Below are 14038 nucleotides of genomic sequence, written 5' to 3' on the forward strand. Positions count from 1 at the left end.
TGTAGCCTCTGCCCTTCCTTCAATGGGCTTTCACCAGTGCCTCCACATTTCCAAATTGATGTAACTACGGCAACAAACACAACATTGGCAAAATAGAGCAATTTATTTATTCTTATGGGACATATCTGTTTGCAGGCTTCCCCTCAGATCTATCTCAACTTTATTTATTTAAGACACAGCACCAAGCTAACAGATAACAGTGCGTTTAATTGGGTCTTGGGGCAATGAAAAATGGTGCATAGTCACAACCGTGAAAAAGGAAACAAGCCAACGTCCGGAACGACAAACACAATATCCAGACTGGGATGGCCCACAGGAGCTGAACGGGATAATTGTCCGTAATTTAGCGACAGCTTGAGATAGAGAGAGCTAATGTGGTGAAGGCCGGAGCGTGTCCGATTACTTCTCTCCACAAAACCAAACAAACAGCGTTCCATCGGAATTCCGTGGGTTCCGGACAGAGCCACAAGCAATTCCAAAGGTTTTTGGACGACGCTTGGAAGCCGCTGAGGCAACGGAGTATCTTACGCAGCTAAATGTAAAAAAAAACGGTGACGTGAACTACTTACAATATCAAAAAGTCTGTGTGTTTAAAGTCTACATGTGGGTTCGATTCCCACCTGGACGGGGCCTGTGGAGAGTTTGCATGCTCTCCTCATGTCTGTACTCCAGTTTCCCCACCAATAAAAATATGTACAATAGGTTTCCCTCTGGGGCCAGGACTCAACTGAAAAAGAGATTCTTAATCTAAGTGGGACTTTCTTGGTTAAAGGTGCATTATGCAACTTTTAATACGAAAAATAAAAGTTGATATTTGTGCCTATTTTACCTTGTAGTGCGTGACACCTTTACTTTCCATCACAGTGGTTTCTACAATGCTCCAGGATCACTTGTTTTGTAGGGTTTCTGGTGAGAGGGTCCATCAGCAGTGAAAACTTTCCAAAGAATTGATCCTGGCGCGTCCTAGAGACCACTGTGACGGAAAGTAAAGGCACCATGCTGACTATTCATACAGCCACTGGGTCACTACAAGGTCAAATACACACTAATATCAACTTTTTTTTTCCGCATAAAAAGTTGTTTATACTCACTACTGCCACCTCAGGTCTTATGCATAGCTGCACCTTTTATATTAAGCCTGTGCATGACGTCACTTTGGACCCGAATTAACACCTTTTTGAGTGAGTGGAGGATTTCTGTGGTGAATAGGTCTGGGCTCATTCTACACCTTAGGACATTGCCTGGAACATGTAGGGGGAGGAAAAATCATTTTAACATTTTTATACTGCATATAGTCCCTTTAAATGAAGGTCAGATTTTAAATATTGCTTGGGTGAAAGGTTGAGATGTTTTGTCCTAAATCAAAAAAGTGAAAGAGGTTTAAAATTCCATCCATAGAGACAGAATTGGGACTTTTGCCCGTTATTTACAGAATGGTTACACGGCTACATTTAAGGAACCTTTACCCCATGTCACAGCCTGTGTCCATTTACAAGAAGGAAGTAAAACAACATAAAGCTTTATAGCAGCAAACTATCTATGTTCTGATGAAATATTTATACTAGCGTCACATCCACTTAAGCCACCATGTTTTCCAATTACCTTTATGGACCAAAACTATTTAAATCAGAGCTGTCCCAATGTCCCAAACACATTTGATACTGAATTTGGGGAAATACAAGGATTAGTTTGCTCTAAAATGTAAATCCTCATTGTAATTTGTGTTATTTCAAAACGAATAACCGTGATGTTGGTGTATGCATGTTTCTGTCGTTTTTAAGAATGGACGGCGAGCTATGGGGCTGTCACACGCGTTTCCTTTGATGAATTACTCTGTCAGAGGAATTCACCCACAAATGCAATTATACTGGTTAAATGGAGCCCTAAAAATAGCTCTTGGGCCTAAAAAGAAAAGGGAAATAAAGAATGATAAACAGCATGTGGGGAAGGAGGCGAGGGGGGGGACAAAGCGTTTCACAATGGAAGGAGTGGGCCCAGTTAAAGGCTAAAGGCAATGTGGCTTTTATCAGGAAAAAGACCTCCATCTCACCACGAGCTGATGTACAGAATCACTGGAGAAGCACAGAAAGGACTGGGAGGACTGGGAAAAGTATTTTGTTCTACTACTACTACTGCACTACCCTCACACCCCTCTGACCGTTCAGCCTATAAAAGTACTGCATTAAATCGACACAAGTAAAAGTATCTAGTTACTTACAAGAGAGGGTACATTTCCACATAAAACATTGACAGTCTGCTCCAAACCACAATGGACCGTAATGTTGTCTGAGAGGGAGAGAGTAAGTGCTGGTGTGCAACCACCGTACAAGCCACAACTATGTCCCAATTGGACTTTTTCTCTTATTTCGTTGCTTTTAAAAAAAAAATAACAAGGACTTTAAAGCCGCTTTCATGGTCCGTCACAGCAGTCTTAACGTCCATGCAAAGAATGGCAATTACGGGAGCGTTTACAAGGCGAAATTTGTTACGAGAATCAAAAGTCAAGACGGCAACACAGGGCTTTCTGGTGAAAATGTTTTGATTTTGTGAACATTTTCAATCTCGCTGTGTCACCACGCCATAAAAAGAGACTTCTAGCTATCACATGCAATTTTAATTTCCTCGCCTATACGGAACAACGGCCATATGGTTTTAATCTTAAAGTTTTATTATCTGAATCCAGTGCTGTCACCTCCTTACTCTCACAATGCAGGGCCAGATGTGTGCAGCTCGTGACAGCGGGGGAAGGAAAGAAACCGCGGTGAATATAAGAAATGGACAAATGAATTGAAGTTACAGCTTTGACAGCACTGGAGGCCAAGAGGTGCGAGATCCCATCAACGGTTTTCTGTAAAGGGCTATGCGTGAAAGGCTGCCTTTTTAAGAACCGAGTCGGAGGATCATGTGTTTCGAGTTATCGATATATAGGGTCCAGAGATGTTCAGACACGGACAAAGACACTGTCTGACTACGAGCTTTTATGAAAGAAGCACATATGTAACATTCAAGGAAGGATGATGGGTTAGCAGAATTTCAAACCAGTCAGCGGTTCTCAACTGATGAGAATGGATAATTGGATGAGGAGTTTCTAAAAGTTGAGAGTGTTGAGAGGGCACATAACTTACAGGCTTCTAGACAAAACAAGTGCTTTCTTTTCCCAAAATAGTCTGAAAATCCTGGCAGTGCACAAGTGAAAACAGGACACAGTTTCTTGTAATTGCAGCCAGCCTAATCTGCTTTAGGTATTACTATACACCGCAGACACTATTTACTTTGTTACAGGCTAACGGCGATGGAGGAGCCCTACCTTCCTAAGAAGCACTTGGGGAAAGTCGAGAGCTTGCGTTTTCGGTCTTTAATCAAGTTTCCTTTGGTCATGAGTTGGTACAGCTTCTCCCCTTTCTCCGACACCATCACCCAAGTGTCCTGCTCCATGCCCAGCCTCAGACCTGCAGCGCAGACAGGAGACAAAAGATCAATCATTAACTGTGCACTTGTAAGCTTCCAGTTCAGCCGCTACAACATAAAGAGATGTGACCGGTGTAATTATGCATAGAAGGTTAATGTCTGTGTATCAGCCATAAGATAATGAGACATTTACAGGTAATGCAGTGTTAATGACTGGCATTAGGGGGAGATTGTCTGGCTTACATTATTAAAGAGGGAAAAATGTGCACAGAGTTTATTTATTTTTCCGTGTGCGGTACGTGTAAAGGATTACAGTCTGCAACATGTTTTACAAATGGTTTGAAACAAATGATGCCTAAGTTTTGATGTCGGCAACTTCCATCACATTGACAATTATCACATAGTTGAATCACCTTTGCTGCTTTTTCATTGAGTCCTGGGACTCATTCTGTCCTGGGACAGAATGAGTCCCAGGACTCTCTTGTTACAGTGTGGAGAGCTTCCCTTACCGCACATTTTCTGACAGCTGTCAATCACATGCTCATTGCCTGTCTCAGCCCACATGTCCCTCTGCCTAAACCGATACTATTTCAAACTTTGGCAGTGAACAGAAGAGCGTCATAGCTGAGGACACAGCACTATTTTTGATTCTGAAAATGAATCTTTCCCCGCATCATCCTCTTTTTAATACTTTTAATTTCCGATTTGCCCACACTTCACATACCCTCAATCACCCAACCCTGCATTTTAAACCCTGGCCAGTGGCCACAGAAGGGAAATATTTGGTGCTGGTGGTGTGCATACTTTTCCTGCGTTCTCGCTCCTTCATGATGGCCTCAAGCCACTCCTGCTTCTCCTCCGGTGTCTTGGCCATGCAGACAAACCACTTGTTCTTGGCCGTGTTGTGAATCTTCCAGCCGTTGTTCACAATGTTCCCGCTGCTGTGGTAGTCGGCTGTGGAGGACAATGCAGACGGCAAAGCAGTTTTTCGTTGATATGTCAGTACAAGGACACAGCAGAATGAAGCTCAATCAAATCAAAATAGCCATTTGTATTGTTGCAATAAGCAAATGGCAAGGACTGCATTTATTAATGCAGAATCCCATCCTTTCAAATTCAAACAATAAAATGTATTATCCTACTTCTAATCGTTAAAACCTCCCAACAATATAGTTTAGAGTAGACGTCTAAAACAAGCACATGTCAGTCCTTGTACTCCTAAGTGCAACTGTTGTGTTTTCGTTCCTAATTAGGTACAGTATTATCACAACATTACGCTGCCCTAATGCTGATTTCAATGGGCTTTCAAAACGTAAGATCAAAGTTTAAGTGAAAACACGAATGACTATGGAACAATAGAAGTTGTACAATAGGTTTACAGAACTGTATGACAAAGGAAGTGCTGTTTATTTGTAGGGAACCAATAATAAGAAATCTCAAGGGAATAATATCTTTAAAGAGTGTAAGATTTTGAGAGTGTGTTGATTTGCATTTGTTTTGAGTGCGAGTACAGCCAAGCAAGAATTTAAAAAATATATAAATGTTGCAAGAACTCCAAAAAACTGAATGGCAGGAAGATTGCTCAAAGACAATGGTTAGAAAGAAGACAGACATTGATAATAGGTGCATCACAACATTGCTTGAGATTTTATGCATCCTTTACAGCTTTCTAATGCAATCCCACTGAGGCTATAAAAGCAAGTGGGAGTAAGCCTTCATGTTCAAGCACCCTCTGCACTCATTTGTGCCAAGCCTCTCCGTCGAGCAGCTCCATTGATTACGGTTCCTCTGCTTTAACCAGATAAATGAGAGGACGCACGAGAACAAGAGGTACTATCCATCAGTATTATCTACCCCCATAAAACTCTGGCCACTTCAAGGCTTCAAGTACTACACCAGGCCTCAATATATTATACGTATACAGTAAGGCCAAATGTATATATAGGCATTAATATTAAAAGAACCAAAAGAGAATTCATGGGTGCACAGGTGTGAATGAGTCTGAAGGGTTTTAAACAAATAAATCTATCCACTATTCATTAAGAGCTGAAAGCATTAAAAGCCTTGTATTTTCATGCCGGTCCACGGGGCACGTTCAAGCCTTAAAAACAAGCGTGCGCCTGGGAAAATGTGGCGAGGGTTTAATTTTAAAACAGTCCAATTGCGCTCGCTCGTCTGTGGTGCGGAACACCCATGAGTGACCCGACCGGAGCCCATCCATCCCCACAAACCCGGCCCGCATTACTGACGGCCGAGCTGCTCCGGGAGGGAAATGACGGCTTTACAAATAGAAATTCATAATAAGTGGCTACGTTACGCCAAGACACACAGGGGATTGAATTCACCACCAACAAATGTAACTATAGACAGGGAAAAATGTGCATAGGTATTTCTAAGAACGAAACCCAGGCCAAGGAGCGTGCCTTTCAACCTCGCTGCAGCTGCCAGGAGTGCTGAAATGAATTACGAGCTAAAATTGCTTAAGAAAATATGAATTGTTTCCAAAATAAATGATCTCACCGGTGCCATCGTCCACGTTTTCCACCTCCATTACTTCGGTGTTGATGCGGCCTCTGAACAGGTACCGCGGACCCTCTGTGGCAGTTTTGCTGTTTTTCAAACGCCTTAAGACAAAAAAAAAAAAGTGAACCGTAACTTAATTTGCAGTTAAGCGCGTCTCGCTTACAGTTAACGGAGAAAAGTTTATTCATCTAACACTGGCGCACTCAATTTCCTCCGGCAAAAAAATGTATCCAATTGAGATGATGATGATCTGAAAGTGAGGCAATGTTATTTCTGCTTCTTCGCTGTAAGTAAATGGATACCTGCGGACTGCACCGTTCACAGCGCATGAAAGCAAATCGTAGCAGGTGGCGGCTTGGCTAGAGCCGTGGCTATACGAAAAGCTGCCAAAATCCATGCGAAATGAACTTATCGGCTTCCAACGCTCAATGTGGTTCACCGACAGAAACCATTTGCGCAATAAATGCTTGACCAATAAAAAAAAAAAAAGTAAGACCACAACATAAGAAAAACTATTTTGGCAATCCTTCCAGGTTTGCATATCGCTTGCATCTGTTTCCACACACTCCATCTGCTTAAAACTCATCGGGTGTAGCGAAATGCATCCCTCTGCGTAATGGACTTTCATATTTCACCACAAAAATCTGGCAGTGAATTAATTATAAAGCCTAAGCATAATGCGCTAAGTGTCTGTGGAATAAATAAACAGGGATTTTATAGTGTGTTTTAAGTCGATCTTTCAATAAAATGGCTGACGGTTTTGGGTGAACTCAAAGCCCATTGTGGTGAGATAAAACAATAAGGCTTCATCCACAAAGGGCCAGACGACATAGGTATGGGTTATATGAGTTTGTGTGGTAGACACCTGTTCTTTTTCTTGCAGTACACCAGGAGCTTGTCGAACAGGAAGAAGATCCTCTCTTGTATATTCCCAGCCGATATCTTCAGCAGGACGCCCTGCATTAGCATCTCTGTGCACGTGTCTGTGATGTTGGATCCCTGAAAGCATAAAAAAAGCACTTACAGAAACAGTCCTGTCTAGGGCTGGGTACCGTTGAACGATACCTGTATGGTCTCGGAAAAATAAAAGTGTTGAAAGCAGCTACCGAAAAGAAATAAAAAATCTTTATATTCGTAAGTTTTGATGCTGTTGGTCATCAAAATTAAAAAAAAAAAAAAAAAATTAAAGACAAGTTGAAAAAGACAAAGTTAAAACTTTTGGGGAAATGTGGGGGAAAAAATGAACTGGGGAAAATCCTGGGAAAATTTGGGGCAAATTTGAAAACAAAATAAATAAATAAATTGGAAAAAGAATTGGAAAGAAATTGGGGGAAAACATGGTAAAAAAGGGAAAATTTGGGGCAAATAAAATAAAAAACAAAATAGGTGGAATATTGGGGGGAAAAACATGTAAAAAAAAAAAAGGGGAAAAGGTAGAAAAATTTGGAGAAATACAGAGAAAATTTGGAAAAAAATATGAAAGATTTTGGAAAAAAATATGAAAGATTTTGGAAAAAACGTGAAAAAATGGGGGGGGAAAAATAAGAAAAACTTTTAAAGGAAGTTTCTTGGTTGTTTCACCTCAAACAATGATACAAATGCAAAATAAATTAAATTAACATTATTAATCTGCTTCTGGTTCTATGGTTCTATATGACAAATATTTTGGTGTATCGAAAAAAGTATTGTTCAGGTATCGGTGTCGAAAACCAAGTATCGTTAAAGTACTGGTATCGAAAAATATTTATCGGCATCCAGCCCTAGTCCTGTCCACAAACACCAGTTATCGTGTTTTCTGAATGAGCTCTATCCCGCTTCATGTTGAGGGTCTGAGCACAGCAGGCCGGGGGGATTTGCAAAGCCCAGCCTTTTCCTGCTCTCTTTCTCGGGGGTCTGTCCAAACACTCCCTGCTTCCTCACTTGCAGATTGCTATGGGACCCTAAACTGCACAGCCAGTTAATAGCTTCTATACAATAACATCCTGTCCGGTGATAGAGCGAGGCCCTGCATTGTGGAGCTGGTCACTGCTACACATATGTCACTGCAGCGAGTGATAAAACGTCCCATGCCTTTACCTTCTTTTGCCCGCTCTAGGGAATTTATGTAGTGCGATTTGGGCCTCTGCGGCTAAAAATAACTCCCTAGTGCGCAGAGCCGAAAAATGTGCTAAGCATTTCCTCCTGCAGCAGACACGAGCGGGCCAAATTTTCCTTTCATCCTTCGCTTCTGCTTCTCATCTTAAGACTTTCTCGCTTCTCCCCTGTCTATTCCCCTATCTGGTCCACTCATTCCACCGCCAAACACACTTCCTCTCTGCTCTCTCTCTTGTTCAGGGCCGTTCCAACTCCGGTCCAGGCAACAACCAGATGTTTAACTCATTTGCAGTTACAATGTGCGCGCCAGACCCACAAAAGGCCCAAATGACAACTGCATTTCTTTCTATTACAATCAACACTTCCTGTTCTTGTCCATATTTTATACTTCAATCAGCTCAATTCTTTGCAGCCCTTTTCCACATTTGGTGCAGACAAACGATTGTACCCAGGGCTCAGCGATACGGCAGAAGTTTATTTTTAATGAAGAATGAGCTTAACAACGCTGTCTGTTGTTCATCCAAACCGGGAAATAACATTGTGACAATTATAAAAGCCAAGATGAGTGGTGGCAGGGGAGGAAAAACTACTTTGAACAGTCCTAAGAGTTTTTATGTTAATAGTGGAAGAGACTACAGCAAAAACATGCTGGAAAAGCAACAACACTACGACATAAAAGTTACTAAACAGCTACTAAAAAGGTTAGGAGGCCTTAGCTTTCAAAAGAGGAATTACACTGTTGCTCTCCTGTTGAGAAGCTTTTAGATTTGGGTAAAGCCGAACTAGACAAAATACACTTGGTAAGAGATTAAAGCAGAGCTCATAGAATGACAGCCATCACACAAGAAGAGTGAAGGCACATCCACACTTTTGGATAGATTCAAATAAGGCAAGTTTCGTATTACATTATGCTCTCAGTTGCACCTCTATGATGAAGCCTATAACGTGCCCAAATGAAACATGTCAGCAAACATATAAAACCTTATGAAAAAGCTGCCAAATTGACTAAAAAACCCCAACACATACGGATTATCAATGTCTTAAGAGCAGGTCAGTGGTAACAAGCAATCACTCCATGAGGCGAGCAATCATTCAAAACATCCACACCCAATGCATTTTTTCCATGTCATACAGTTGTGTTGCACTGATTTTACTTTGTGGTGCCCTTTCATTTGAAATATAAGGTTTAAAGTTCAAAGGTGCAAGCTCCATGTTGGTCGATGGTTCTTTGAAAATCACAGATATAAAAAAATGTAAAAAAAAACACGTCTTAATGACCACATAGTGAAGCCATGCCAGGACTTCTCTGTGGGTTCTACCTGGTGACGATGATTGGATCAGTCATCCAAAAGCATGGCGGCTTTAGCTACAAGCTCACCCGGGCAGAAAGAATGGCCATTGTGAATACAAATCATTGTTCCCCAGGAGAACACGAAAAGCTTAAAGAGGCTGCAAAAGTCACGCCACTTGGAATTCCTGTTGAAACGGCAGCTGAATCGAGACTAAGTGGATTTGAATAAGTCATGACTTTGAGCTTTGGCCATGGGAAGTCAGTGCAGTTATTGAATGAAGACAACATAATAGCAGTTGAGTTGCGGTACCTCCCAGCCTTCGATGTGGGATTGCCATTCTTCTAGAATCTCCAGCTTTTCCATTTGTCTTTTGGCTTCATTTATGCTGGAGCACACCGACTTCATCACCTGCAGAGACTCCTGGACCGGACCCTGGTCATTGTGCTTTTTAGGCGTCCTCTTCAGCAGCTCCTGGACAAACAACAGAAGCATGAAATGACCACTGCATGTGAGGAGCAAATAGATAAACCACAGGACATATGGCATCTGCATCAATACGACCAAACCAAAAACTCCAAAGATTAGTACCCGAAAGATAATTGGTTAAGACAGAACAGGCATCGAAATGGTTGGCAACTTGCTAGCTTCCTGCTACTAACTGTACATACTGTTTGATAGTGGTTGGAGAGGCTGTAGAGTTAATGTCATGGTTAATAAACTCCACATTTCTGATCTTCCTTGCGGCATAATCAGTGTTGATATTCTCAGCCCTTTGCATGAGACTGAGATGTGCTATCGTTCTGATTTACAGTGTTGTTGATATGCGTGCCCTGCTGATGTCTATCTGCCATGGGTTTTTTGGGGGGGAGCAAAAGGAGGCCCCGGCAGCTGGTGGACTTCAAATGGCGCAGCATCAGATTACCCCCCCTATTATTACTACGTCTCTACGTCCGTGCTGGTGGCTGTTTAGAGAAGGCCCGAGTGAATTAATAGATCATAACAGGATAAATGAGACGAGACAGCGCGGATCACTTTCTCAAACGAGTCTTTGAAAGTGGGTTACATTTCACGCCAGGAAATGGAAACTTAAAAACTAACATCGGAGAGAGAGGGTTTGCATGAATGAGACTAGTCAGCGGTTCGAGAGTGTGCTGCGGGGTGATGATAACTTCTGGTGTTTTTTCTACATTGTGGCTGTAAAGTAGAGGTGTGCTCGAGTAGCGTTTCATTAGCAAGGGAGAGGCTGACATGAACAAGGCCGGACAGTGGGGAGTAATGACTGGGCGGTGGCGTGGAGAAAGGGGGAAAGGCAGAGGTGTGGTGGGGCCATAATACAGGCCTTGGCATGGGCAAGGTTGTACTCACTTTGAGCAGCAGAGGGTATTTGCAGATTCTCTGGATGGGAGCCACCAGGTAACCTTCAAGAGGGACCTCTGTGTTGGTCCTGCCACCCAGCAACATACAATTCTGCAAATGAGGAAAGATATCAAACACTGAGCTGCATTTGTGCTTCACCTTTTGAGCAGACACCTATTTTCATTCACCATAGGACTGATTAACCTCTTACCTTAACCGAGCATTAAACAAATCTAAAAGCTTAAAAGAAAAGCATCAAAATAGCGGAAAAACAAGGATGAAAACTGAATAATGTCCCGGAAAAGCAAAAAACATGACAAAAGGCAATGTATAAAGCAATGAAAAAAAAAAAAAGAGATAAAAACACAACAACAAATCAATGAAAAAGCCACAAAAAAGTAATTAATAAGCAGCAAAAACATGACAAAACAACGTGACAAAAAAGGTACAATGACTTTTGTGGGTCTTAGCTTTCAAATCAGGCATTACATCATTTACTCATTCACCACCAGTTCACCCACAGTTAAAAGTCTGGACAATGGAAGGACGTCTGATGGAACACACTACATCACGAGGAGGAAACGCTTAGAGAGAGCATGTTTACAAAAGGCCAAGGGATGAAACCAAGTCCCTCTTCTCAACGTCGTGAGGCCAGAGCACGTCCCGCTTTACAAGTAAAATGAGCTACATTTAAATACTCAAAGTTGTGCAAAGAATCTTGAAGTTGTTTGAACAAAGAACAATTGAAAAGCGCAGTAGGTTCAGCTGCTCTTTAGGGCTGCACATTATCGTCAAATTATTGTTATTGTATTTTGGGGTTATGCAATATCCAAAATCACTGGAGGACACATTTTTGGCTAACCCAGGTTTGAACAAAAATGCATAATAGTTTGAAATGTGTGTAAAAAGCTCCTGTTTTAGTCATGATATTCCATCTGGCCACAAAGACTAAAGGAGAATGGGGGAATGACAGAATGGACATGTGGGAACAACATCAAAACCCCTAATCAAAACAACATTATCTCCTCCTTTTCACTCAAACTTCATCAATTCTACATCCCATCAAGTCTGATTCTTTGTACATCTGTCCACCAGTCTCTGAAGCTGTGCAATTTGAAAAAAAGACACTCTTTGATCGTCTCAAATTCATTATAGATTTAGCGAGTGAGCAAGGTGCTGAAGTTAACTTTCTCTTTTCGCACGTCTCTGCAAGTTGAGAGATCATTCGACACCAATGGCGAAAGTTACTTAGTCCTCGTTGGATCAAAGTGAACTTCACGCGGTGCGCAGAGGTTACGAGGTCGCACACGTCTGTAAACAATAAAGCACTTTTTAAAGGCGATGAAAGGGTTAGCGGGGGTCAGCGGATATCCCTTCCCTGGTCAGTCCAAAGCAGAGAGGATGACCCTACGCCCAAAACTGGCCCATAGGCGTCCAGTTTGGAGGTAACGCGAGATGCGTGAAGGTCAAAGATCAGCGCTTCATGGGCTGTGGTAAATCAAAGTCAATTAATACTATCAATGACTTCTGTGGCTTCTTAGATTAAATAGAACCGGCGGGCCGTAAATTATATTCTGGGCTGGTGTGCATGTGCGACCTTTATTTCTCACTCCATTAACTGCATTGTAAGAGGCAACCACATGCTTGAGCTGGAGAGGAGGATAATAGAGGAAAAACCCACAAAATGCAAACTGTAAAACTTTCTCTATAAGCCTGCCTGGGTGTGTTCTCTGCTGTTGACACGGACTTTAATGGGGAACTCTTTGGTTTGGTCCTGTCTGCTTAGTTTAGACTTGATTAAGTTCTAACAGTGGGTTGTAGGAAGTATTTATGTGCCTTTGTTTTATATTACTGTCTCAAAGTGAAACAAAAAAAAAAGTCCAGTCTTGCTTAGGCCTGGTTTAGTCCTTGCCTCATCCCAATCTAGACTTTATGTCGTGTCTGCGTGTGTTCTCTTTGCAGTAGACCTTGGTTTTTAAAGCGTTTTTATTGAAGTCTTAAAACACTGGGGGCGATGCGGGGCAGACGAAGTGAAAGAAAAGCAGTACTTTTGGCCCAGAAACACTTTGCAAACTGTCATTGCCTTGAAGCCAGAGTGGAGAGAGCAGGCAGCGGGACAAAAGACTGTAAAAGCCGTAGAGGTAAAGAGGTGTGACAGTTTGGTTGAGGCGGGCGGGGGGGGGGGGGGGGGGGGGTGCCGGGTGCAGATATGGTCGTCTTTTGTTCCAGCATCACAAGCCTCTCCCAAGGAAGTGAAAGTTGCCTGAAATGTGTCGGGACAGAGAGAGAGGTAGCCCGCCTACACAGAGGGCCTGTTAGCTGTCAGACCATGGAACATAAAGTACGGGCCAGTACACTGTCCAGCTGCCTGTGTGGGTGACTGCATGTTAGGTTATCTACGGTATGGGTGTGTGCTCCTGTCCAAACTCAGGAAGAGACGCTATAGTAAGCCTGGGTTCTTTTGGTGTGAGCAAACAAGCCTAGATTATCCCAATGTATTTTCCGTTCTTTTTTAAAACTAAGTTTTTGGCCTGTAGGCTTTATCAGGCAGGATAGAAGGAGTTTGTGAAAGGAGGAGAAGAGAGGATACATAAATAAAGGAACAGGCCACCGTTTTTCCATACTGAGATACAGTATGTTACCTGAGCTTTGACGAGTTGTGTGTGCGCTCAGTTACGCAAAAAGACCAAACATGTTGTTAGCATTTAGCTTCTACTCCTCTCCTCTATGTGCCAAACGGGGGTGAAGTTAGAAGCGACCAAGCTCTTCCACGTTTTCCCCAAGTGCTCTTAAACAGTACTAAGTAACTCATGCCCACAGAGGCCATAAGCGCCACAGCAGGTGTCAAAGCATGTTACGTTTTTTTTCTCGTTAATTGTCCGTGAGAGTAAATACTACGCTGACAGAAAAGACAAAGGGAGAGGGGGATATTGTACATCCAATTACACAATGGAGATATTTTTTTTCACTCAAACTTGCCAGTAAGTACTGTTTAAGTGGCGCTAGCCCGCAGTTAGCTTTGCCTGTTAGCCTGTTAGCTTCTTCTTCGTGATTCCATTAGTTGTGTATTGGGGCTGCCGACCCGGAAGCAGTGAAGTTGCAATTGTGGTTTTCTGGCCAGAGACACCGCGGGATATGAAGGACTAACCCTTGTATTACCCCCAGAAGGACTATGGAAAGGATTTACAAAGGTAAACAAATTACTTAGTCATGCTTTAAGGTGCTATTACTCCTTACAATATAGTTTTTATCTGCTTAGAAAATCGTCATGTTCAATTTTGTGTAGCTATACTAAATAAATAGGGAAAACGTGGAAGAGCTTGTTCGCTTCTAACTTCACCCTTGTCTTTTTGCGTGACTGAGCG

At 42.3% G+C, this 14038-nt stretch overlaps 1 protein-coding gene across 1 annotated transcript in view; it reads right to left on the reverse strand.

The window, feature by feature from the left end:
• Window positions 1-14038, reverse strand: part of prex2 (phosphatidylinositol-3,4,5-trisphosphate-dependent Rac exchange factor 2) — a 73288-nt gene that overhangs the window by 42720 nt on the left and 16530 nt on the right. Inside the window, exons 5-10 of the mRNA XM_079575787.1 lie at window positions 10683-10784; window positions 9627-9788; window positions 6797-6930; window positions 5929-6032; window positions 4213-4362; window positions 3308-3449 (exon numbers count right to left, since the gene is read on the reverse strand). Of these exons, the coding sequence (XP_079431913.1) occupies window positions 3308-3449; window positions 4213-4362; window positions 5929-6032; window positions 6797-6930; window positions 9627-9788; window positions 10683-10784 (794 nt within the window). The remainder of the gene's footprint in view (window positions 1-3307; window positions 3450-4212; window positions 4363-5928; window positions 6033-6796; window positions 6931-9626; window positions 9789-10682; window positions 10785-14038) is intronic.

Source organism: Gobius niger (genome assembly GCF_951799975.1).
Source record: "Gobius niger genome assembly, chromosome: 18".
In the NCBI taxonomy this organism is placed as follows: domain Eukaryota; kingdom Metazoa; phylum Chordata; class Actinopteri; order Gobiiformes; family Gobiidae; genus Gobius; species Gobius niger.